The 27,956-nt window shown below is 42.0% G+C and overlaps 1 protein-coding gene across 2 annotated transcripts; it reads left to right on the top strand.

The window, feature by feature from the left end:
• LOC139443096 (A disintegrin and metalloproteinase with thrombospondin motifs like) lies at nucleotides 1-22,601 on the top strand. Of its 2 annotated transcripts, none has more exons than XM_071224028.1 (13): nucleotides 1-552; nucleotides 1,485-1,702; nucleotides 7,336-7,414; nucleotides 8,156-8,328; nucleotides 11,413-11,490; nucleotides 15,307-15,464; nucleotides 16,033-16,070; nucleotides 16,849-16,963; nucleotides 17,492-17,647; nucleotides 18,511-18,649; nucleotides 19,953-20,075; nucleotides 20,540-20,786; nucleotides 21,471-22,601. In XM_071224028.1, exons 1-13 carry the CDS (start codon nucleotides 474-476, stop codon nucleotides 21,599-21,601), a joined length of 1,734 nt encoding a protein of 577 aa, XP_071080129.1. In that variant the 5' UTR covers nucleotides 1-473; the 3' UTR covers nucleotides 21,602-22,601. The 2 variants fall into 2 exon arrangements, with proteins under 2 accessions (XP_071080129.1, XP_071080128.1); XM_071224027.1 differs by having other exon boundaries at nucleotides 20,540-20,795.
• The last annotated feature ends 5,355 nt before the right edge of the window (nucleotides 22,602-27,956 follow it).

Below are 27,956 nucleotides of genomic sequence, written 5' to 3'. Positions count from 1 at the left end.
AATGAGGAAGTTCATTTAGCAGCAAGATGAGCTCTTATAGCAGATCAAAGAAACTAGGTCACTTTCTGAAGAAGTGGAACATCACTTTTGTTTCTATCAAGGTTTATAGACTGAGCCCGCTAGTGGAGTTGTAAACAGGCTGCGCCCCCAAAGTTCGTGACGTCATGAAGCCCGGCCCCCCGCGACGAGTTTTCCGCAATGGGGGCGTGTCCTCGTGCAACCAATACCAGTCCTAGCGTGTCAACAAGTAGTGTATCCCACATAATCGATTACTTATCGAATTTTCGTTATCAAGCGAAACGTATCAAACTGCCAATTAAACCAGTATAAATATGAGGGCTTCCCCCTAGCCTCAGTAGTTTGTCACAGACAGTATAGAGAACCCAGCTATATCTCTGCCTCGAATCCCGCTTTTCTTGACCATATACACGCTCAAGGCACGTTCTGTCTGCGCTCGGACATTGCTGACCACAATGGGATCCACTCCAGCTCTGATTATTGTGTCTATAATGATATCCCAGTGTGTGACTGGACTTATTCTGCTTAAACCAGGTAAGATTTTACATCGTACATTTTTATTTAATTTGAAAAACTAAAAACTGTGGATATTTATAAAAGGACGTTGTTTTATGTGTTCCATATCCCTGTAATGTATTTGCAATGCATATCGTACATTTCCTATGTGTTTTGAATGCGGGATCAAGGTAGTGTATCGAGATCTATACTATCGGGGGGACGAGGACTCAGTCTAAAGGGGACGTGGGATCATCAAGTACTTCACCACACTGTCTGGCTGTGTGGTGTATAGAAGGCTGATTCAGCAACGTTCTATTCAAACGTTTTGATAAACTGTAAATGTATCTATTCACCAGAAAAAAAAGTGTGAATGCAGACACATTTAAAGACGCCCGCAATTGAATGAGGGCGCACTGACCCCGGGGGTACGGCTCATTAGCATCATACTAACAGGGAGACGGGTGACGATATAATGATAAAAAGGATGAGACAAGGCTTAAAAGATGAAATATAGACATGATGGACATTAAAACTGCTATTACAGATAAATCTGTATTCTCCATAAACCACCAACGATGGTACAGGGGGTTAAATAATGCATACAAATACTGATGGTGTCTATTACTTGCACGTTTCATCCTCCCTGTGGAGTGGAGGTAATGTGATTATATGTGGGGTAGATACACTTGGCTGAGGCAGTCGCTAGACTGTATTGTTCAATTCTGATGAAGCGTTCGTCGGGGGCTTCTGTGGACATTCCCACGTTGACGGCTTAATATTTGATATACAGTGATTAACAGGGTATCTTGGTTTGAAGGCGTCAGTTTATGGGTTTCTTACACAATGCATCATTATATGGAATAAAGGGGCATACCTCCGTCCAGTAATGCGTTTTTACTGTGGAATTTGAATAAATAGTTTAACTTCATCTAATATATACTTGACTTTTATAAAATCAATATTTTCAGATCCAAATGAGGATGATTTGCTGGAATATGAAGACTTCCCCGATTCGGAACTGTTTGACACACTGATTGACATGAGTAAAGCTGATCTATCAGCAAGCAGACATCGCCAACAGATCCGACCCTTTGAACCTGAGGACGATGTCAGTGATGACGATTACTATGACGACAACGACAAAGAAGAGTTCGACATCTATGAAGACGGCGACGTGATGATAACGGTAAGAAAACTATACTATAGTTTCATTTGTCGGATGTAGGGGTTCGGAATGTGTTAAATAAGGGAGGGGTCTCTGAGCGCGATCATGACCGAGACTGATACCCCTCCAGCCCCCACCAACACCCCACTAACCCCACAACAGACAGACATAGACACACACCTTTTTGATACCCCATTCACAGACATGTATTTGCACCCCCTACTCAGCCTATCTGTTAACCATTATCACAAGTTCTGCACAGAGAGAATGCGTGTTTTATGTCCTGTTGCTTGTTCAAGTCCACAAAGAAGACTTTGATGCATCGCGTTATTCCCTTGCCCTCAGCAACGTTCCTCCAGTTATCGCCGCGACGCGACGCTCAAGTGGGCCGCCAGTACGAGAGCTGGCAGTAAGATAGATCACAGTGACCCGTCCCGATGCCGTATCGGCTGCACCGAGCCTCACCAACTTCTCAGACACCAGATGTTAACAGCAAACCAATGGTTATACGTGGCACAAGAGGCGAAATCACACTACCCTTTGCTATATGGCCGGCAAAGCACACATACATGAGCCTCATCGCGAGGCGCAATCCCAACGATAACGTCAACAATCTCACACCCAATAAATATCACAGGCAATAATGGTTGGGTTACTCGCAGCAGACGACCATGAGTTTCGTTAGTTAAACAAGGTGTTATTGACTTCAATAGGTTGGCGATACAAATGTACCAGTAATGAGGGGAGAATGAGGCTCTTGTGGCAGATATTGGATGAGGTTAAATTGGTGGCACAAACACTCACGACAACTGTGGCAGATATTGGATGAGGTTAAATTGGTGGCACACATACTCACGATAACTGTAGCAGATATTGGATGAGGTTAGATTGGTGGCACAAACACTGACGACAACTGTAGCAGATATTAGATGACGTTAGATTGGTGGCACACACACTCACGATAACTGTGGCAGATATTGGATGAGGTTAGATTGGTGGCACACACACTCACGATAACTGTGGCAGATATTGGATGAGGTTAAATTGGTGGCACACATACTCACGATAACATGACCACACGATCCAAATGGCAGTCTGTGGACAGCCACATTGGAAAACCAAATTTAGATGTGCTCTGCGTGCGTTATTGTATCCTACCCGCCCTTTGCATGCCAGGATTCCTAACACATTACTGGACCTAAACATGATGTAACATAACTCAAATAGTGTTCAAAGCGGTGTTTAACTTACTTACTCTGGTTCCGAGTGTGCAAATGATAAATATTTTGACATAACAATGACGTTAAACACTTTTTACTGACTTTATGTGCACCAAATCGACCTTTCGAAATGTCAATCGTACTTTACAACACGCTTCACGTTTTTTGTAAAGTGTTACGCTAAAAATCAAGGATAACAAACACGTTCTGTCCGGTGAGTTTTTAGTTCTACTAGGAAGTGCGTGTGCCAATCCCACATCCAACCTTCCCATCCTGTTCACCTCAGCGAGGGAGTGATAGCAGTCACAACTATCTTGATATAAGTGTTCGGTGACATAGCATCTCAAAGGTTCCTGTTACGTCATAGTGAGCTTGAATCACGTGCCACACGAGATCTCGCACCTCATCTCGAGAAGGAGGCGTGATATAGAGCAGTGCCACCACGTTTGTGATCCAGCATTCCGTTCTTGGCCTGTGATATTGAATGTACAAAAGCCTGCTTCCTTCGTCATTGAATATTGTCAGGAAGCAGTTCTGGCATCTTCAAAGAAATAGGTAGACGTGGTTTGATAAAACTCTAATCGTATTTGATAAAATATCCCTTATCTGGACAGTTTTAGCATACCATGACTAGTCTTACTGAACTGGATATGACCTGACGTAATGGTGGGAGACACTACGTGTCAACAGACACACACGCTAATGACCACACCTGGTTTAGTTGAGGGAACACGGATTATGAGGTTGTCCGATTACATGGCGCCCGTAAGAGGCGACTAACGGGATCGGGTTGTCAGACTCGCTGACTTGGTTGATGCATGTCATCGTATCCCAATTACGCAGATCGATGCGCATGATGTATATCACTGGATTGTATGGTCTAGATTAGATTATTTACCGACCGCTGTCATATAGCTGGAATATTGCTGAGTGCGGCGTTAAACACCAAACAAACATGGCGCCGTTCTCCAAATCATGCTTTATTACTTATTGGAAGCAATTCAAATACCATAGAGTAGATCGAATCATGTTCATTGTGTAGTGTGCGCGGAGTTGTGTCGGAACCATCGGTAACTAGTCAAAATGTTCCATAACATGTCGTCATTGTAAGTGTATAACTTCCGGTCACGTGACTATCAACATGAATGTCTGTAAATACGCCAGCTGTAACCGGTGAGTGAAATGCTTCACAAAAGTGGGTTATAGGGCTGGGTGTATCAATAAGTGTGTTTTCATTTGAGAACCACGTTGAACGTATGCTCACACTCTGACCAGACATCCGGCCCAAATCAGCTTTATAATACAATATACGTGACGCGGAAAGGTCAGTTTAGTCACGCTAGGTCATGGTAATTCCCGTTTAACAACGTACCGGAAGCAGACGACCGTCCATCAGGCTCAATGGAAACATGCGCAGACTCGAAAATGATCGTGCAGATTGAACATGCTGAGTCAGACCCAGCAAGGAATGTTTCGAATTATGACGTCACTCTGAAAATGGCCACCAAAGTAGATGTAACCTCCCTTCTGGAGAAGCTTCTATGGCGTCGACAGCCGAACAATTAGCGAGCGCCTATGAGGCACGCGCGAGGTGATGTAGAGGCGTGCGCAACTCGCGAGGTCAAGTGGCATCAGATGGCGCTGAACAATTATACTTTCTGGAGGTGATTACCTTGTACATCTCCTATACATTAACAGGGCAATCAGTTTAAATAATTTGTTGGAGTCTCGCTTTCTGAAGCTGCCGAGGCCACTTTGTTCAAGCCGGCTGGAGAACGTCTGCATTTGACTCTAAGGAAGTTGTTGTACCGTCGGCTTGATGTGGATGTTGAGGCCTGCGGAGTTGGAGTAGCTAGACTGTTATATAGTTCCATTTCGATATCATCCTCACTTAAAGACTACTTGGTCAACAGTTGAAGCCAATAACGACCACTTGTGGAAAATTGAAGTTGATGTCCATGAACGAAAATATCTCATGCAGTCTACGAATAAACAAAGATTTGTCGCCTTTAGGAAGGGAATTAACGTTTTTGGCAAGAAGTGTGTGTTTTATTGTCGGTTGCTTATTATATTAATTGTTGAACAAATGTAGAATGACTTTCGTTCCAGTACCAAGAATTAGACGCTTGGTTAAGTGTGAAAGGTTTTCGAACTCTCAATGTTTTGGGTTTGTATATTGTCGGGACTGAACAACCTAGAACTGTATGTCTTACTGCAGACTAGTCTGTCACGAGATATTTGGCAACCATGTAGTGGTTTCCGTAGTATAAACAACTTTTGCACACACCATGCAATCTGTTCCGTGTTAAAGCACGCACGCGCGCACGCGCGCACACACACACACATTCCAGAAAACCTTAACAACCATTGTCAATGTTACATATTCCAAACCTTCCGTCATAACCCTTTGTTCTACGAGGAAGTTGGGGAGTTCCCCGGGGGTGGAAGTCTCACAGACGTCAGAGAGTATCGTCTGCCACAAACGTCAGACAAAAGTAAAAGGGAATCGTCCCTCGTAGACGTCTGACGGGCGTCAGTGAGTATCGTCTGCCACAAACGTCTAACAGAAGTCAGAAAGAAATCGTCTGCTACAAACGTCAGACAGAAGTAAAAGGAAATCGTCTCCCGTAAACGTCTGATGGACGTCATAGAGTATCGTCTGTCCGATATAGTTGCAGCGGAAACGTAGACACAACAACGACTGTCTTTCATTAAAGGCATGTGATGTTTGCGCATGTTTAATATACACGGCGACAGTTTCCGTTTGAGGTTCACACAGGCATGCAGACACACGTGACAAGGAACTCGGTTAGCGAGTAGTGAACTTTCGTTGTTTAGGCTACCGCCATTTTAATGATTACAATATACATGGATGAAAAGCAGGCTTCTAATGACGTGATAAATATATAGTTTGATATATACATAGTAAAATGATGAACAGAAAAACTGCTCGTTTTTCTCCTTTGATCTACTTTTTACTACAATGGAATGAATAGCTTGATGGTGCATAATACTTTAATACGCGAACGCGTTGAGACAGAGTATGGGCTCTACAGGACCAGACAGAGTTTGATACGGTTGATGAAGATATAGCCTCGCTGTGGGGTGTCAGTAGGGGTCCCATGCTCTCTGATGAGGTAACATTGATTTGATTTATACGCCGGGGGCGGAAACCCTTATCACACGTGTTTTTATACGCTGGTTTCACCTTGCACATCTGATGCAGTGATGAAAAGACGTACCAAGTTGGAATGCTCGTTTGAAACCTGCAACCACTGTTGTCATAGTAACAAGAGAAAAATGAGATGGTAATCAAATAGTGTACATATATTTTCAATAGTCTCGAGATGATTGTCTTGATTTGATGATATTGATTGTTTATCATATTGGTTGTTTTATCATATTGATTGCAGTGATGGTTGTTTGGACAGTTGTTTTGTCGTTTATTTGTGTCTACGGACCCCTTAAGGGTCCATGGTTAGAATATGCCACCAGGACCCTCTTTGTTGTAAAAGCGAATATATTGAGTGAGTGAGTGAATATATTGGATGGGAAGGGTCTGTGACTTGGCTGTTTTTCGTGTCATCGTACCCCGAGCGCGTTGGACAGTGGGAGGCGCCCACTTTCGTCTACAGTTCGTTTCGTCTACGACCCGTGAAGATCCGGGGTAGAGTAGGTCTTAAGCAATCCATGCCTGTCGTAAAAGGCGACTATGCTTGTCGTACGAGGCGACTAGGCGAGGATCGGGTGGTCAGGCTCGCTGACTTGGTTGATGCATGTCATCGTATCCCAATTGCGTGGATCGATGCTCATGATATCAATCACTGGATTGTCTGGTCCAGACTCGATTATTTACAGACCGCCGTCATAAAGCTGTAATATTGCTGAGTGCAGCGTTAAACAACAAACTAACAAAATGTTTCGTCCACAGTATTATGAAAACAAATTTATGCACCAGTAAATAAAAGGGTTATAAGCTGGCCCCTTCAGACAAATAGTAGACCAGACCAGAAAGCAGAATAAGAGGTTTATTATTATATTATAGAGTTTTTATCATATTCAATGACATTTCAGCAAAATATTCCTGAAATAATCGCTCTGTACTCCAGCTGCAGATGGACAAACACTATATGAATTAGAAGGATTAGTCACTAGTTTGACTGTCCCAGACACGATTGTTTACGGGACGTCTTGATAAAACTTGAATATTGTTGACTGCGGCGTAAAACAACACATAAGACTAAAGGTCTGGTCAGTCATATTAGGGGTGGCAGACTCGACACAATTTAGTCGAGGATAATTAAAAAAAGCATCATTTTAATTAAAACTGAAACCGCTCCAAGTTCCTTCCCACCAGACTATTTTCTATAACTGATGTAGTAGTGTTCTACGTGACCCATATAATATGTGCTACAGTAGCCCGTTCCTTTTCAGCCCCCGGAGTATGCACCGGCGTTTTCAGACAGTTTTGCTGGTTACGACAACGTCGACGATGCCAACGTTGCCCCTGCACGTAAGTCCCGCTTCAGTGACAGCGTTAGTCTCTAAAGGATATAATATTTGAAAGAAACAAATAACTCCATATGAAATTGAAAAGGAGGCAAAGTGAGGTGGGAAAGTGAACCTGCCTAGACTTGTTCATTTGGGGCTTTAGCTTTACAGTAAGGGTAGGACGGAAGGGAAATAGTATGGTTTAGGGACTGAGACTGTCAGAAAATACTCGGTCATACTTCTGGATAACAAACATACACTTAGACCTGGCGACTCAAATTCATCAAATTGTTCTTGGCACCATCAGCTCACGTGTTAGAGCGTTGGTGGTCTTGTTGTTAAAGCGCCCCAATTCACTGTGAAGAGTTGCGTGCCCTCGACATGACAGGAGCCTGTGATTGTGGGTTCGAATCACAGTTCGCCCCTGCAACAATTCAGGGTTTCCTCGTACATTTAGCTGAGAAACCGTGATATAACTGAAATAATGTTCAAAGCGACGTTAAATTAGACTCACTCACTCACTCACTCCACAAGGGTACAGTGCCGTTCCCAGTTGATAAGAAGAGTTAATGATGGCGTCTAATCTTAATCTCACCCGCTGTTTGTGCAGTGAAACAAGTTTATGAAGAATTATTATTGTATTTTAAAGTTTTGTCGTTAAACATGTGCAGCTGTCGAAAGAATTTTCAATGATCAAGTAGCAAGAAGGGTTTCCCGATGCCACTACGAACACGTTTACTGTATCGTACTCTATTCTGTGCAGTGACGGCGATACATCGTCGTGGGAAACGCTCTGTTGCTGACCAAGTGGATGCCAAAGTGGAAGTGTTGGTCGTGGTTGACAACGCCATCTATCAGCATTATGTGGAGAAGACCCGTACCCAGCGAGAAGCCCTGGCCATGCTGAGGCGCTACTATGGGATGGTGTTCGCCATGGTACGTCCCTTGTTTGTTTGTTTGTTTTGTTTGTTTGTTGTTTAACGCCGCACTCAGCAATATTCCAGCTATATGACGGCGGTCTGGACCAGCCAATCCAGTAATTGATATCATGAGCGTCGATCCACGCAATTGGGATACGTTGACAAGCATGAACCAAGTCAGTGAGCCTGACCATCCGATACCGTTAGTCGCCTCTTACGACAAGCATAGTCGCCTTTTACGGTTGCTGAAGACCTATTCTACCCAGGATCAGTACGTCCCTTTTACTGTTGACGGCTGTCTCGAAGTGGAAGGGATTGTAGACACATACTGAACAAAGAAAGTTGAGTATCATGAATGTTTTTGGCAGAGAAGACTGAGCACACAATTTCATATTTCACATATGAAAATAGTTCATGATCCCTAACTTTTTTTGTTCAGTATAGTTGAGATCCGAGAGAAACGATCATTTCAGGACATTGGCCTAAGACTTACTCATAGTCTTTGTGAGACGACTTCACAGTGTGCCGTTAAATCGTGCTTCCGGTACCTTCACTAAAACGTTTTTGTTGATGTTTTTGTCAAAGCGTTTCCTTCTTTTTGAGAATGTGGAACTAACGATTGCTAGGCAACCTGGCGTCATCTACTTGATAAGTGGTACTGCAACAGTTTTGTTTGATTGGTGAACTGTTGTGAATATAAATCTTTCGGGAGGGTTCAGCTAGTTTTTATGTGCATTTGGTTATTCTGATTATAAATTTCCATTAGTAAGTCAGTTGTAAAGTCATATTATGTATTTCTTTCAACGAAACTTTCTGCGACCATATTCTCCTTCACATGACAATATATCGCCATTATAAGCATCGACGTCTACCCTTTGCTATATAAGGCATTGTGTAAAGCCCCGGGAATATAAATTCTCAACGCCATGACAAGTCCCGAAAGTCGTTTAGATGAACGTAGGGTTTGAAGAATGATGTAATGTGTAATCAAAACTGGCAAATCCGCACGGAAGTGTTGATCTCATGAAAGATAGCATATCATTTTTAGAAGTTCAGCGTTTATTTTGGAAAAATAAATCAAACATAATCAAAATGAATGACAAATCCTGATTCTGTGAAATGGCCATCACCTTATATCAGACTATTTATGTTTCTAAAAAGTTTCTTGTTAATAGCACCACCTGTTCTTTCTCAGTCTGCTGGTTTTGAATATGAAATGTGCGTGTTTGATACATTATAAATAAAAAAAGTTATAAATCAGTTTTTCATTACCCCCTGTTCCGCAGATGTAGGCGGGTTGTTGATGAATTGCAGGGCGAGATCTGGGTTCTGACAAGTTATCAAACATAGAGGGGGGTTTATCATCGGCCCCAGCTGGGCTTAGTAAGGGCGATTTTTCCTGACATTTGGTTGTGTTGTTGGCAATTACTGTCCATCAGGTTATTCCATCCGTCGCCAGTCGACACGTAACCTTGGTCTTACTAACTCCAGGTAGCCAAATACCTCATCAGTTGATGAACCGATCTCTCATCACCTTCTCCTCCACCTCCCTGGATAGAGGGGCTGATGATTACAAACTGTGCCACGCCCTCTCCCGGCGTAAATGTATCGCACCGACAGATTACAGAGTCAGAACAACGAGGAAATAGGATTATATACATACAGATCATAGTACCACCCTGAAGTGTACCGTTATGTACATTGTGTCACCCTGTTGTGTACCGTTATGTACATTATACCACCCTGAAGTGTACCGTTATGTACTGCATAATACCACCCTTTAGTGTAGTGTGTCATTATATACTACATTACACCAACCTGAAGTGTATCATTATGTAGTACATTCCATCCTTAGTGTCGTGTACCGCTATGTACTACATAATACCACCCTCAAGTGTAGTTTACCGTTATGTACAACATTATACCACACCCTTTAGTGTAGTGTGCCGTTATGGACTACATTATACCACCCTTTAGTGTACCGTTATGTACAACATTATACCACATCCTTTAGTTTAGTGTACCGTTATGTACTACATTATACCACCCTTAAGTGTAGTTTACCGTTATGTACAACATTATACCACACCCTTTAGTGTAGTGTACCGTTATGTACTACATTATACCACACCCTTTAGTGTGCCGTTTTGTACATTATACCACACCCTTTAGTGTAGTGTACCGTTATGTACAACATTATACCAGACCCTTTAGTGCAGTGAACCATTATGTACTACATTGTACCACACCCTTAAGTGTAGTGTACCGTTATGTACTGCATTGTACCACACCCTTTAGTGTAGTGTACCGTTATGTACTACATTATATCACACCCATTAGTGTAGTGTACCATTATGTACTACATTGTACCAAACCCTTTTAGTGTAGTGTACCGTTATGTACAACATTATACAACACCCTTTAGTGCAGTGAACCATTATGTACTACATTGTACCACACCCTTTAGTGTAGTGTACCGTTATGTACTTCATTATACCAACCTTTAGTGTAGTGTACCGTTACGTACTACAGTATATCACACCAATGAGTGTAGTGTACTGTTATGTACTACATTATACCACCCTTTAGAGTAGTGTACCGTTATGTACTACATTATACCACATCCCTGAGTGTAGTGTACCGTAATGTACTACATTGTACCACACCCTTTAGTGTAGTGTAATGTTATGTACTACATTATACCACACCCATGAGTGTAGTGTACCGTAATGTACTACATTGTACCACACCCTTTAGTGTAGTGTAATGTTATGTACTACATTATACCACACCGATTAGTGTAGTGTACCGTAATGTACTACATTGTACCACACCCTTTAGTGTAGTGTAATGTTATGTACTACATTATACCACACCCATGAGTGTAGTGTACCGTAATGTACTACATTGTACAACACCCTTTAGTGTATAGTAATGTTATGTACTACATTATACCAACCTTTAGAGTAGTGTACCGTTACGTACTACATTATACCACCCTGAAGTGTATCACTAAGGAATGTATTTCACCCTGTTTTGAAGTTGAGAAATAGGAACAAAGTGATGTATCATCTTGTTTAACACTTGCTCTGTTTTACAGGTTGATCAAAGATTTAAAACCATCGGGGACCCCGAGTTGTCCATTACAGTCAAGATCTCAGGAATTCTCGTGTCAGAGGTAGGTACGAGTTCCAGTCGTTGAGAATAAATCCGAGCATAATTCAACACAGGCCGGCGTACCTGACGGCTTAGTTTATGGTCAACGTAATGGTTAATGGCGGTTGCTATAGGTCACGGGACGTTCACCCTCCTGACTATATACTGAGCTGACTCATGAGATGTAACTAGCTACAAATGTTTACACCTTAGCGGGAGGAAGGAGGTCACATCAGGACACACCACTCACTGTTCTTCCAAATTTGTCTGACGTCATGCAGCGACATAACAGGTTCTGTTTTGCCCCTAAAGACTATCGAGTAACATGCTTTGACAAATCACACTAAACGACTACTACCTGCTATTAACTAGACTCGATACATGTCCTACCCTATCACCGCAGCACATTACATGTCCTTTCATCGCCGCAGATTACATGTCCTTCCAACGCAGCACATTACATATCCTTACAAAGCAGCAGATTACATGTCCTTACAACGCAGCACATTAATGACCTTACAACGCAACACATTACATGTCATTCCAACGTAGCACATTACATGTCTTTACAACGCAGCAGATTATTGTCCTTACAACGCAGCACATGACATATCTTTACAACGCAGCAGATTACATGTCCTTCCAACGTAGCACATTACATGTCCTTACAACGCAACACATTACATGTCCTTACAAGGCAACACATTACATGTCCTCACAACGCAGCACATTACATGTCCTTACAAGGCAACACATTACATGTCCATACAACGTAGCACATGACATATCCTTACAACGCAGCAGATTACATGTCCTTACAACGCAGCACATTACATGTCTTTACAACGCAGCACATTACATGTCTTTACAACGCAGCACATTACATGTCCTTACAAGGCAACACATTACATGTCCTTACAACATAGCACATGACATATCCTTACAACGCAGCAGATTACATGTCCTTACAACGCAGCAGATTACATGTCCTTACAACGCAGCACATTACATGTCCTTACAAGGCAACACATTACATGTCCTTACAACGTAGGACATGACATATCCTTACAACGCAGCAGATTACATGTCCTTACAACGAATCAGATTACATGTCCTTACAACGCAGCACATTACATGTCCTTACAAGGCAACACATTACATGTCCTTACAACGTAGCACATGACATATCCTTACAACGCAGCAGATTACATGTCCTTACAACGCAGCAGATTACATGTCCTTACAACGTAGCACATTACATATCCTTACAAGGCAACACATTACATGTCCTTACAACGCAACACATTACATATCTTTACAACGCAGCACATTTGATATCTTTACAAAGCAACACATTACATGTCCTAACAAGGCAACACATTACATGTCCTTACAACGCAACACATTACATATCTTTAAATTTAACACGCCTGTGACTTTGACCTCAAAGTGTGACCCATTGTCTATAGCTTTATATAAACGCAAGACAGTCTTCGTGGTACCTGATTATGATGGTGGACACAGATGGCGCTGTGTCTTCTGGGTTGAGTTTAACGCCGCTTTTAAAATATTCCAGTTATATCACGGCGTGTCAGCTTAAATTGAGAGGAAAGCCCGAAGTTATGCAGGTCTCAGACGTTTAGCACTTCGGTGAAACCCACGAGCACGGGTATGGTGCTGACAAACCTAGTATCATAATCGGGGCGAACCGGGATTCGAACCCACAATCATTGGTTTCTGGCGTACCCAAGGGACGCAACTCTACACAGCGAATCGCGGCGCCTTATACGAATGGGCTTCCCGTGCCACTGCCATTTGTACGAACCTGTTCACCTTTATGATAATAATAATGAATGCATTATATTTTATCAACGGTTTCTGACATTAAAGACTCATCAACACATGTATACCAAGTTCTAAAAAATCGGTACCACGTCTGTACGGCCATAAACAATGAGCGGCCCTAGATGGCGCGCCATGACGTCTTGGGAAGCAACATGGCGGGCTTGTCTTGTGCTGCTCCGCAATGAGGGCAGATCCGGTCATTAACTTACCCCCAAGGGGGAAGGGTGTCAGGTTATCTTCAAGTGCGAGTGGATCTTCTTTGTTCGTCATCAGTTTTCATCGAAGGCAAGATGGTTTCAATTTACCCACTTCTCGGCGCATTCCTCCAGTCGGATAATGACCATTGCGAGCAATCACGTGTGGCAGGTTGAGGGATGCACATTGCCAGGAGCATGTACCCAAGTCTAGGAGCGCGCACCTGCTGTGATGGTCTGCCTCTCACCCAAGGCATCCTATACTATCGCTCTCTTATCTCTCGACCTACAAACCTCTACGAGGTCATTACGCGGCTGTTTGTTGTGACGGCTGCTACATAGTTTCTATTATGAACATCGTTATAAGATGCAATGGGCTACTGCCGTCCGTACTATCTACTACGGAATGTTGGACTGTGGCATCGCAGTAAATTTATAGTAGTTTTCTAACCTTGGCCTGGTGACTGATATTTCTCGGAGTGTACAGTTCAGCTGACAATTACAAATCTAGGTGGTTTCATTGCAAGTTCATGACTCCGCCATAGCAGAGACCATACAATAGATCTATTTTATGGTCTCTGGCCTTAGGAATAGAAGTTTGTCTTCTAGATCCTAGAAAATATAGTAAATACGAATCCATCTCTAATCCAGAAGATTGAGTATTGTTCTTGGATCCAAATGGATTCTATTTTCTTATTTTCACTGATATAAATAAGATAACTTTATTTGTTGGACTAAATGTTAATCTATTATAGGAGCATATCTATTTTATGACTAAGTAGTTCCGTCGCCAACGTAGATCCGGTCAGAATTGGTCTTCAGCAACCAGTGCGTGTAAGAGGCGACTAACGTGATTGAGTGGTCAGGCTCGCTGACTTGGTTGGTTCATGCCATCGTATCCCAATTGCGTAGATCGGTGCTCATGATGCCAATCACTGGATTGTCTTGTCCGGACTTGGTTGTGTACTGACCGCCGTCGTATAGCTGGAATATTGCTGAGCGAGGCGTTAAACAAACTTCAAACTAAGGGTTCACATGTACGTGAATATGTTCCTTGAAGAACTTCGTTAGAAACGCTAAATTAAGATTGCGCATTAAACTTATCTTAGATCTCTTACTTTGGAATTGCCCAAATTGAAATAATAAGCCAGATTGTTCAAAAGGGACATTTCACTAAGTGCGCTAGTGACACGCATAACGAATTATGTGTAGCTTTTACTGCTAATATCGGTACTATAAATGACAAACTCATCAATTACATCATCAATACTGTCAACAATGGCGACTACAGCCGCCTCCAGCAAGTTAACGATGACCTTCACTTTGATGTAGTTCCGAGTTGTACAACATGCGATACGCCACCCGACAAAAATGTCCGCGCTTAAAGACCTAACAAATTGATAATCGATAAATCGCCGCCGGCCAGATTAAATATAATAAAACAATTTATGGATATTAATTTCACCTTTTCGATCGCTCATTTCACATAGTATGACGGCTGGAGTCGGCATTCGAATATTGTAGCAAAGTGCCGTATGTTGTAAAAGTAATCTTCTTACAGAGACCATGTATTTATTATCGTGGCAGGTGGCCAATGTCTGTTCTGAAAGTGCTGACATAGTTTACAAATACGGGGGCAAAACCCTTGCACAGCGAAGTCTTCATCATATTATCAATGATAGATTTTTTTTTAATGAGAAGTACGACATGATTATTGACAATGATGATTATGATGATGATTGGTGATGAAGATAATGATGATGATTGATGAGGATGATGATTAGGAGGATGTGTTTCAGTCGAGGCAGGACTCCGCATGGCTTGAGTATCTGGTCCAGTGGTCCAGACGCCGGGATGAGGGAAGAGTCGATGCCAACAAAGGCCTAAAATATTTCATCAAATGGCTGAAGGACCAGAAGAATCTGCCCAAGTATGACCATGCCATGGCCTTCACAGGGTGAGACTTTGCCGCTTACTGCAGTGCGGAGCCGGGTGATATATATTAAGGACCCCATCGACAAGACAATACCCTAGTGAAATAATGGTGTATAATGACAAGTGAACGCACCCACTTCATGAAAGAAAAAAATGAAATTCAAACCCCATTGAGGCTACAAATTTAGAAAGCATTTTTTACCGTGAAGATCCGGGTTAGAATTGATATTAGGCAACCCATGCTTGTCTTAAGAGGCGACTAACGGGATCGGGTGGTCAGGCTCGCTGACTTGGTTGATGCATGTCATCGTATCCCAAGATCGAAGCTCATGATGTCAATCACTAGATTGTCTGGTCCAGACTCGATTACAGACTGCCGTCATATAGCTGGAATATTGCTGAGTGCGGCGTTAAACAACAAACAAACAAACAGAAAGCATTTTACCTTTATGAGTTTGTAGCGTTATGTCGATCTCGACGCCCTGTTTCTTTTTAAATGTACGTGCAGTGTAGCACTATATCTATACGTACTATATGTGTCTCTACGCACCATCTACGCACATCTACCAATGACTTTGTTGTCTTTCTAGGTATCACCTGGTTAACAAAGCCAGCATCGACCTCGGAGGTGAGACTGATAGCATGTAGCCCGTTCACTGAAGCAGATATCAATTAGCAATTAATTATACTACTGTCATTAATGGAGGTAAACACGATGGCCTCAGCAGCAGTAATGTTAAACTTACGCATAGTCTCTGCAAAAAAAATAGATTTTTTTTTAAAAACAAACAACTCCATTTAAATTGAGTGAGATGGGAGATTCTGTGGCAAGTCTAGGCGTTCTTCATTTAGAGACGCAGCATAACAGTAAGGGCTGGGCGAAAAGAAAACCATTGGGTTCAGGGACTGTGAGGTGGTGAGGTGAAATGGGGTTTAACGTCGCGTCCAAGATTATTGCACTTATATAGCGACATGCATGCACGTGTGTGGGGCTGCTTGTACTAGTCCGGACTGATGCCGATTTATAGTGCTAGCACGCTGAGATACCATGCCGCAGTTTAACATGAATACCCCACTCAGACACAGTATACTGACTCCGAGCCGACCAGTCCTTGTTTTAGCCCTTTAATGCCGAGCGCCAGACAGGATAACAACAAGTACCATCTTTTAACGTCTTTTGGTATGACGCGGCCGGGGATCGAACCCCGGACCTTCCGCTCTCCGGGCGGACGCTCCACCACTAGACCACGGAGGCGGTGGTTCAGGGACTGAGGGATAGACTACAATAGCGTGTATCTGTAAACATGTAATTCAATAGAAGTACTTACAGTGGGTCGCCATCAAGAATACGTGTGTGTGTGTGTGATGGGGATATATGTACTGATGACGATGCCGCCCTCTTTCAGGTATGGCCTACGTCAGCTCAGTCTGCAACACCCGCGGCGGGAACTCCGCATCCATGGTCGCAGACCCAGGGGACTTCCAAGTCGTCAAGGTCGCCGCCCACGAGCTGGCACATAGGTCAGTGACGTCATTGTCGTGTCAGTCACATGACACTGTTAATGTATGGCCTTTAGATGCATATGATCATTGGAATAATGGATCACTCATGAATCTTTTCTTGGCATAGTCTGGGTCCGCTTTGTTCAAATGGTCCCAGGCAAAAACACCTTATGGGACATGTACACAGCAGTATATACACTGACGGGCAAAGGACAGTATACATCCAATTTTGATGATGGCTAAAACGAACAAGAAATTGTTATTCGATGGTGATGAATTTGATACGGGTAACATAGTTGTGTTTGGGAGGGATGGGGGGGGGGGGGGGGTCATTTTTGTCGACGACTGTAATGTTTTGGTCAAATCTAATTATCAAGTGTATACTTGCCCGAGTCATGTTCAAGAAAAGCGTTCGTGATGCCGTGACTGTAGTTACTCCTATTATTTACATAAGCTAATGATACCTCGAACATCCAATTATTGAACCCTAGACACCATAGAAGAATGTTTACATGTCCTCATCTTACTCTTTCCTGTGTCCTCCAGTCTGGGAGCGAGCCACGACGGCGACAAGGAGAACAAGGACTGTCCCCCCGACGACAACTTCATCATGGCGCCCCAGACTACCAGTGAACACGATAAGCTCAAGAATGCATTCTACTTCTCCCCATGTTCCGTCCGACAGATGAAGAAACTGCTGAGGTAAATAGTGCTCATTGATGAATGTCCATGGCGGTAGATTGAGCGAATTAGGTTTATTGCTTTGATGAGTATTCCAGTTCCACAAAGTGTCAGCTTGATGTGGGAGGTAAACCGGAAGTGGAACATTTCCAACTTTCGTGAAACGGTATCTAAGGGGTAAAAGTTGTAATAGTGGCAGTTTATAGTATAATACCCCGCTTTAGTTACACCCCAGCCATGGCTCCTATAAACCTGTTTTTCATTGTACTCAAGTAGGGAATCGAACTTGGATCTTGGCGAGACGAACCAAAGCTTAAACCAACAAGCTTGCACCCGCTAGTTAAAGACGCATCGGGCCACTTGCCATTCCTAGCAAATATTGAGTACACTAACGGGCAAAAGAAAGTATACATCCACTCATCACACTTTTTGCTAACTCATACTTTTTAACGTAAACAAAACCCCTCTCACAAGAAATCTCTGTTAAAAACGTAAAATTGTACTATCACTTATTCCTCGTTTAATAAAGCAGTGCTCGGAATAAGCGTTCGATGTCTACCTTTAAACAAGCGTGAAAACGTACCATAATGACGTAACGATTATATATACTACTGGCCTGTGTATGCATATATCTCATGTTTATACATGGTGTACATAGAGGCGGATCCAGTGGTGGGTGGGTCCAGGGTGTACAGACTCCTCTCCCCCACCTCTTTTTTTTGTTGTTGTAAAAACCCAATGTAGTATGTTGTAGACAGTAAAACTGACTGAGAGAGGATTTTGATATTTTTGATCCCTCCCTTTTGAAAATGATGAATCCGCGCTTGGTGTAGATACTCCATGATGAGGTCTTCCCTGAGTTGACCGTCATGACTCTGTTGCAGATCCGACCAGGCGTCTTGTGTGCGGGACACCCCCAGCGTCTACTATGAGTACAACATACAGCGACTGCCCCCCGGACAAAAGTACACAGCTAACCAACAGTGTAAACTTATATTTGGCAAGAAATCAGAATTCTGCGGGGTAAGTTATGCTTGATAAACCTGAATTATTTTGCTCGATTATTGGCACAAGGAACACGTGGAATGTCATGGCCGTTTGATGTGATGTCGAACCGGAATAGCTTTCTATAACGATAACCTGTCTATTTCCATGGGACGAGATGACCGTCTTAGTTGGACTGGTTGCGGGAGAAATAACTGTATGAATCGAAACTCTATAGCTGCAAATTGGTATGATTTATTTATTCAAGCACAGCAATGTACAGCTTGACAAACCAGTTTGTTTATACAGAACACGCGTCGGGATAAAATGTGCAAATCTTTGCTCAATCTGTATCAAGCAAGCAAACACTTGTGTCAAGAGCCAAACTCGTCTCGGCACAAAAACATATGTTATGCTAGTAGCCCTGAAAAGGCTGTTAGCTAACTCCGCAAAAACTTGAAATTTACATGATTGCAGATTTGGGTTCTCTGGCTAGGTGTTTTAAATCTTGTCAAAATATTGCACCGTTTATCTGGTTCAGTATATCAGCGCCCTCCACAAAGATCGTGTATCTTGTATAGATTACGCACGTGTGTTGGTAGCCTGCCTGTTATACCAACAAGCATGTACGTTCAATAAGGAAAGGTCTCAGCCTCAACGTGGGTGTATACTCCGATATTATGTTTCAAGGCATAGGTCCGGGGACTTAAAATGTTCAAAACAGATCTATGTCCGACTCAAGAAATATTATAGCTCGACCCTGTCAATAAGTTGTTTCCTTCAATACCCATGGCAGCCCCGAACGTTCATCTCTATTTAGTATACAACAAATTGACGAGTGTGTTCGGCGGAATCACTGCTTCCGTGTTTCTATGTTTCAGAATATACTTTTGGGATTGTGATTTTAGTATAAAGCACTGCTGAAAAAAAGATAAAAATAAAAATACTACCAAAATAACATAAAAATAAAAATATGACCAAAATAAGATACAAATTCTACCAAAATACGATCAATCTTTTAGACCAAAATATAATAAACATTCCACCAAAATACGACAAAAATATAAAAAAAATGTGAAGAAAGGTAAACTTTGAACCAATAATGTTTATTCATGAATAATAATTTGTTAATTACATTAAATATATCAACTCGGTGGATAGCTGACGGTCGGACCCTCCATAAGGAATGTGCTGTCATAACATCGTCCCCATCTCTCTTCTTTGGATCTCACCTACAGAATCTACGAAGAAATAATTAAGTTAAAGTCTTCCTGTGTTGAAACATGTACTGACATACACTTGATGAAATCACGTGGTCATAGATTACCTTTGTCCTCCACAGACCAAGAACTTGAAGATGGTCATGTGCGGTCAACTGTGGTGCAAGGACCCAGAGAATGGACTCACCTGCCGCACACACTCCTACCTAACGGCGCTGCCCGGGACCACGTGTCGGGAGGGCAAAGTGAGTAGTTATCGGAGTGTATCAAGGGGATAGGGGTAGAGATGGGTGGGCAGCTACCGGAGTAACCCCAGGGTTCAGAGGTGGAGATAGGGAGGTCAGGGTGGGTAGCTGTCCGAGTGTAACAAGGGGTTAGGGGTAGAGATGAGGTGGGTAGCTAGCAGAGTGACCCCAGGGTACAGAGGTGGAAATGGGGAGGTCAGGGTAGCTATCTGAATGCAACAAGGGGTTATGGGTAGACATGTAGTGGATAGCTAGCGGAGTGACCGTATGTGTCAGGAGTAGAGATAAGAGTGTCCAGAGGGGTCAAATGTAAAGATGGGGAGGGTAATGTGGACAGTTATACTGGGTCGTCCCCAGGGAGGGTAGACGAGGATATATAGCAGACAATCCTAATTGCGCCTAGATCGACGATGATCACAGCGAACCAACAGTGATGGTAATCGGTGTTTCTTGCCTGTTTGCAGGTATGTCATCTAGGTGTTTGCCAAACAAATCCGTACGGACTACGTCCCACTGGCAGAATGCAGATATCTAGAACACCGTCACAGACGAACCGTCGTCAGAGCACCGGCCGGCGAACATCAAGATTGAGAACGAGGCCAAATGGCAGACGTCAGGGTCGCAGACGTCAGAACAGCAGCAGACGACAAGTCAGTAGGACTTCCGGCGGAAGGAGGAGTCGCAACAAGGGACGGTCGTCAAGACAGAGGGGTAAGGCGGGTACGTGAAGGATTCATTTATATCCAAAAGATCAATTTAATCTTGCAGAATAAAACATCATAATCTGGAGCAGAATAATTGCCGCAGTGGTGTATGTACCACTTCTTTCAATGTTTGTTAGTGTCAGAGTTGCTCAACACCACAGTCAACTATAGAGCGCAAAACCACGACAGGACAGGGTGACCACTAGCCGATAGTATGATATTACCCCGGGGTACGGAGACACACAGTTAACCAGTTCACACCTTGTGACACTCGAATCTGATAGTTGTCGGCACTTGTTATCAATTCTGTATTCAAACAAACACGAGTGTGCCCGGCGGAAATACTGCTTCCGTGTTCCTGTGTTTCAGAATGTGTTTTTGGAATGATGATTTAAGGATAAAGCACTGCCGAGTTGAGATAAAAAGAAATATGACCAAAATAAGATAAAAATGCTACCAAAATAAGAAAAAAAAGAATTGGACCAAAATACAATAACAATTCCAGCAAAATACGATAACAATAAAAATACGACCAAAAAGGATATGAACCTTTAATATTTATTCATGAGTAATGACGTGTTAATTGCGTTAAATATATCAACTATGTGGAATGCTGACTAAGTAAGATGCTGAGTAGGATGCTGCAGAAATTCATGTTCTCCTGTTTAATGGTATATACGTTTCCTTGCAGGACAATGCCTTGCCGACCAAAACGAAAAATACTGCGAGGGGTTAATAAAAGTAAACCCCCGTGTGTGTCGTCGCAGAGCCGTGAGGAAGTACTGTTGCCTCACATGCGTTTTCAGGCGACGGAGGCTTTAGAGGCGAGAAGCAGGGTGTTATGATGAGTGCTTTCCATACAGACCAAATTCTCGAAACGCCATTGCGCATAACAACCAATCAATGCACAATAGTGCTATTAATGATATCTGAACATGTCTGCTAGCTCGTATAACGTAAAAATGTCATTAGGAAATCTGCTAGGATACGCGATAAGGAACAAAATGAGTCTTGCTTTCATTCGTTTCGAGGGTATGGCTCGTGGACCGGAAGTCCAACAACAGAACAAGACAGGTTTCCAGTTGCTAGGCATTCTCTAACAACAGTGCGCAGAACAGCCAACTTCCGCCAACACTAAACAGACTGATTTGTGCACAAGGCCGTTAGAGCTTTGATCCTTTGACCAAAGTTCATGACACCAAATTGAGGTCCCAGTTTCAAACGTTCCCTTGGGTAATACCATACTCAAATCAAGGTTCTGGACCATTCTGTATCATTGAAGGCTTTCCTCAAGTGTACAAAGAGCACAGGAAGCATTGTTTGGCTTTAGTTTCCGACTGAAAATCCAACAATATCCTAAACGTCCTAAAATTAATTCAAACTGCTTTGCACTGCCGTTACCGTGTACAAGAACTTTTGTTCATGCTTTTTAATGACATCTAGAAGAATGTTGTTGATATTGCGAACATTTGACGGAATGTACGAATCTCTATCAATATACTGTTGTTGCTGCTGCTGCTGCTGCTGCTGCTCTTATCGGTGATTGGTCAGTCTTGTCAATACATTCCATACTGCCTTGTTTATGATGTGAATTATCATAGATATTATATTTGTAAATTATGTGTGTGTCTGGGAGACTGGGTGAAAGCAGGTGTAAATTTTCCTTCCGTCCATTTTGTACGTATTTATTTCAGACTGTTTATTTTGTCTTTAATACTTTTTTATATTTTCATATGTGCTGAAATACTCTGAATATGTGCAATACTTTTTATCTTGTTTTCATAATAGTGTCATACATACCATACCATGTCAATAAATTCATTGTCAGAACTGTTGTGTGCGTGTGATGCTATTGGGAAGAGTGAGTGAGTTGTGTTTAATGCCGCTTTGAACAATATTCCCGTTATATCACGGCGTGTCAGCTTATTGTGGAAAGTCCCACGAAACCCACGACCCCGGGTATGGTGCTGACATACCTAAAAAGATAACCCAGGCGACTTTGCTTGTCGTAAGAGGCGACTAACGGGAACGGGTGGTCAGGCTCGCTGACTTGGTTGATGCATGTCATATCCCAATTGTGTTGATCGATGCTCATGATGTCAATCACTGGATTGTCTGGTCTAGACTCGATTATTTAGACCGCCGTCATATAGCTGGAATATTGCAGAGTGCGGCGTTAAAGAATATACAAATAAACAAAGATAAATCGGATTCGAACCCACGATCATAGGCTTCTGGTGGACCCAAGGGACGCAACTCTAAACAGCGAATTGCGGCGACTTTGGCAAATGATCTACCCGTGTCCACGAGGGAGGAAAGTGGTTTTACGCCTATTTATAGCAATACTCGAACAAATCACGTCAGAAAGGCCAAGAATGGGCTTGGTACAATGTCGGTGTTTCTGCGTGACGCTTCTACCTCTTATACCAAGAGGTTAATTGACGTAGAATCCATTCCAGTTGATCTATGGTGGAATAACAGTTTCAGTTTTCAGCAACCGCATATACGGTATCCTTAAAGTATTTTACATCTCCCTTGAAACAAATGCATTTTTTACAGCTGTTGTTCCATAAGACAAATCTGTACACTTGCTGCATTCTGGAGGTGTAAATCACCTTCTAAGTTGGGTAACCAGGTATTTGAGAATGACAATCATTAAATACCATTCATGTGCACTATAACTGAACGGAAATAGCTTGAAATGTATTGCGTGTGTGTGTCGCAAGCATGAGGGGCGAGACGATGTCCCTGCTGTCTGTAAGTGTTCCATGGCTTGGGGTAGCACTGACAAACAGCCTGCAGAGAATTGTCTGTACATGCTCAGAGGTCGAAAGTCAGCCCCCGGTCTGTAGAAAATGTCGATAAACATTCACAAATTAAAATTACAAATTCCCCACTTCCTGCTGTTAAGTTATTGCAGGGCGCTAGGCAGTGTGCCTTATTTGTTTTTGGTTTGAGAAAGTTACATTAGGAAAGTTATACGGAGATGAGTAAGAGTTGGAAAGATATAACTCAACTTTTAAAGGAAACTTTATCTTCGTCTCACATATGTATAATGATATGGGTACATACGAAATACATAAATAATTATGAAAATATTTTTTAGAAAATATTTCAAACTGTAGATATTAACACTAAACATGTTTATGTCATTTAGCAACAATCATATGAGGGAGGCACGCCCTGTCCTAGACTGGTTTACCTGCCCTAGAGCGCTTGCGCTCCTCGCCTACAGCCGCTAGGAGGCTTAGGGCAGGGTACCAGTCTAGCTCATCCGACCTATTTCACCATGCAGTATTTCACTTTGACCCATTTCCATGAAGCGGATCTGTCTGTCCAGACTCTGGGACAGGCCTATAGCATATCATTATGGGAGAAACACTGACCCAGTTTCCGTGTAGCGAGATATTAGCACTTGTGGACAAGTGTGAATAATTGACGTGCTAGGCTACGGAAATAAACATATTACCATTACGGAGATAACGCTCATAAAGAAGTATGGTTTATGGTGAATAATAACAAACCCTCTCACAACCTTGTCAGTTTCAATTCTAACAATATCTGCATTTCTCAAAATATCTACTTCATCAGAAGATAACATTACATTAATGTATCTATTACTAGGAAAAAAATAGTAATATCTTTACCCTTGTAGATATATCATTGTCAACAGTACCATGTATACCACCAGGATTGTGACAACTTAATACCCCATGTTCCTTGAAAACAATAACAAACTTTCAGGAAGTCAATGTTGTGAAAACGTATTACTAGTTTTGTTTTCATTATATGTTTGTGTAGTAGCGGTTATGGGGTGGATGTTGGTGGGGCACACACAACACCACGCTACTTGTCAGTTCACATGACAACCATCTTTATTCAGAGAGTAGATAATAATCATAGTAAACCCTGAAAATATAAAGCAAACATCATAAGTATTTTTGTAGAAGAACATAATAATATTGCCTTCATGGAGATTAAACACAATTACATGACTTCATCTTATCAGCTAGCACATTAGCACTAGCATGAATAAATCCTTAAATATAAATAGCAGGTTGTAAACTATTTCTGAATAACTATATAAAATTGCCATTTGTAAATACTTTGTGAATACATTACATTCACACAAAAACATTAATTTAGAAGAATAACCATATACTAGTTATTAGTTTGAACCATATATATAATTATGTTCCCTACTTACCACTGTGTGGCAATGAGCTTATCTCAGTGGTTCGCGGCAACGTTCAAGGTTGTTTACGGTCACATCATTCTATAACAAGTTGAAATACAACCTTGACAATACTAATAATGGCCATATAAAATAACATATAAAAACAACCGATCTCCCATACATACGTTCTTATTTCATACCACGTTCAGACAGTTATAGGTTTAAGAACATGTTTAAATAATAATTTAGTTTAGTAAAGTGTATACTAGTAATGCAGTATTTAAGAAGATAACATACTGTAAAGATGCAATATGATACATTTTAGATTGAAATTAAATAAATTCTACATACAACCAACTGTAATGATAGTTGAAATACCTACTTTACTTTAGCTACCAGCTAAGTTTAATTATACACTGATGCATTAATCTAACACCTCTTAAGAAATACAATATGTACAAGACCATATATACAGTATATGAAATACTACACATAAACTAACCTGGATAATGCAATCCTCAATACACAAATATCGGGTTCCATGAATGCACAATGTTCCACATCCACAATCAGCAAGGGGCTGATATTAAGGAAAACGATCAAATATAATTCCAAGTGACATCCTCGAATAAGTGTGTACAACTGCCAACAGGATATGCCGGACAGAAACCTTTAAAACTACATACACAAAAGATAGTAAGCTGACCAGAGAAACTAAAGCAGACATACAAAAGAAACTTGTGCAGTGTGCATACGCATAGGTCAGAACCTGGCCTGACCCAGTAAGGTGGCTATTGTTAAATGCAGGGTGCAGGGATAGGCTTATTGTATTGAGGGCTTGTATAACTCTAAAGGTTTGTTTGTAGGGTACTGTATGTAAAGTTTAAAGCTAAAATGAAACATCTAAAATATCTAACTTATATGTACAAATACTTAAAACATGACTTGGCCACATTTGTTTTCTACTTTCATTTAAAGTAAAATGTGCCATGTTCTCGTCCTGATTCTGAAGGAATCACATGCAGATTACAATTTGCTTTATCTTCTGGGTTACATATGTGCACTTTCTGACAGTCAAGGCAGGGCTTCAGATAAATCTTCAGCATTAGAAGTATGTACTCCTTATTATTTCAATATAGGAGTACTGGCAAAACCAAAGAGTACACTTGGAGTACTGAATTAGGACTTTAATGGGTTCATCTTTCATTTAATTCTTGATATGCACCACAGCATTGCTACTCTCATGTAAACAGGTTAATAAACAATAAATAATACTTATAGGTACTTGCATCAATAGGTAGGTGTTGAACCTCTGGATCAAAGTTATTTAGTAATTAATGTATGTGTTGTGGTCAAGGTGACTTGTATTTAGTGAGAGAGTGCGTGAGTGAGTTTGATTTTACGCCGCTTTTAGCAATATTCCAGCAATATCATGGCGGGGGAAACGAGAAATGGGCTTCACACATTGTACCCATGTCAGGAATCGAACCCGAGTCTTTGGCGTGACAAACAAACGCTTTAACCACTAGCCTGCCCGACCGCCCCGACTTGTATTATGAACCAATAAAGAGGAAGATGATATAATGCTTGTTCTACAATGTTGCATGCAAAGTTAACATACCTCAGAAAAGTCAGAATTAAGGAAAATAAGATTTTGAAGCAATATCCCAAATGTGAATAAAATAACAATGATTTCCCAATTTGCCTGTCATGGGCACTCAGACTGGAAGCATAGATAACACCTGGGCTGGTCACAGCAAGGAATGGGGCCCTCCCTGGGGAACACTGATTCAGCTCAATGAATGCTGCTGGAAGACTGCTGGAAGACTATAGTGCATCAGTGCTATACTCAATCGCTTCTTTGTAGTGCTGGGGCACGAGTGGCCCAGTCGTCTAAGGCGCTGCGATTCGCTGAGCAGAGTTCACACCTTAGGCATGCCAGAAACATATGATTGTTGCTAGAATCCCAGTTCGCCCCGATTACGTTTCTAGGTTTGTCAGCACCCTATCCGTGCTTGTGGGTTTCACCGAAGTGGTAAACGTCGAGACCTGCATCACTTCGGGCTTTCCTCCCACATTAAGCTGACAGGCCGTGATATAACTGAATACTGTTAAAAGCGGCGTTTAACCCAACTCACTCACTCACTCACTCTTTGTAGTGCTAATGCACATACTTTCTTTCTGTTACTGACAAACCACCATTCATCGCCATTTCACTTTCAACTTTAATCCATAAACAATATATACCATCTGACCCCTCTGACAAACTGAAACAAGCCTTGAAACTGAAGTTTATACTCTACAGTCAAGAAAAACAACACAAGCACCTGTAGAAAGTGTTGAACTTTATACATGTACATATTTACATTAAAGTCCTCTACATATACATATGATACCATTCTTCACACACAAGGTGAACTCAATTAAAGGACATTTCCTATGGCCGACATTTACCACATCAATACCCGTAAAGATCCAGGTTAGAGGCGAGGCGACTAACGGGATTAGCCCAGCCAAAACTCCATAATTAGCGCCTAGCTCGGCAAGGGTGGAAACTTGACTTTTACAGTCAGTTATCTCCCTTGCCTCAGGAAGATGGACGAGTCAGTGCTTTAACCTCATGGATACTCTCCGACCCCTTGACAGCAGAGAACCCACAGCCACCACCTCGGTAGTATTCATACTGTAGTTACAGTACTAGAAGCACCTCACCTGCCCTGGACTTGTTACTCTGTAGCTCTGGGCAGGGAAGTTTGTAGGCCTCCTTCCTGTGGTCATTGACACTTGGTCTTACTAGAGTTATGTCCCTTCATATCAACCTTTTTCCAAAGCTCCTCCAGTGTCGCTGACTAGAGCCCCATTTTTCACAGCCATATTGACAATTGTCCAAGAGTTATGCTTCGTACTAGGGCTGGGACAACATAGAAACTGTGTGATCGGATACGTATCATGATACCTTGCTAACGATTCGATACATTTCACGATACTTGTATTTGTTTT

Source organism: Haliotis cracherodii, unplaced genomic scaffold (assembly GCF_022045235.1).
Source record: "Haliotis cracherodii isolate W230 unplaced genomic scaffold, xgHalCrac1.p SCAF_5, whole genome shotgun sequence".
Lineage (NCBI taxonomy): Eukaryota > Metazoa > Mollusca > Gastropoda > Lepetellida > Haliotidae > Haliotis > Haliotis cracherodii.
Note: the sequence above shows the minus strand (reverse complement) of the source record. Positions and strands in the feature narration are given on the sequence as shown.

Bases quoted from the DNA above. Each gene is read 5' to 3' on its own strand.
- LOC139443096 (XM_071224027.1), top strand. From the start codon at position 474: ATGGGATCCACTCCAGCTCTGATTATTGTGTCTATAATGATATCCCAG. The intron at 11,491-15,306 runs GTAGGTACGAGT...GATGTGTTTCAG, and splicing joins CAGGAATTCTCGTGTCAGAG to TCGAGGCAGGACTCCGCATG. The intron at 20,076-20,539 runs GTGAGTAGTTAT...GCCTGTTTGCAG, and splicing joins CCACGTGTCGGGAGGGCAAA to GTATGTCATCTAGGTGTTTG.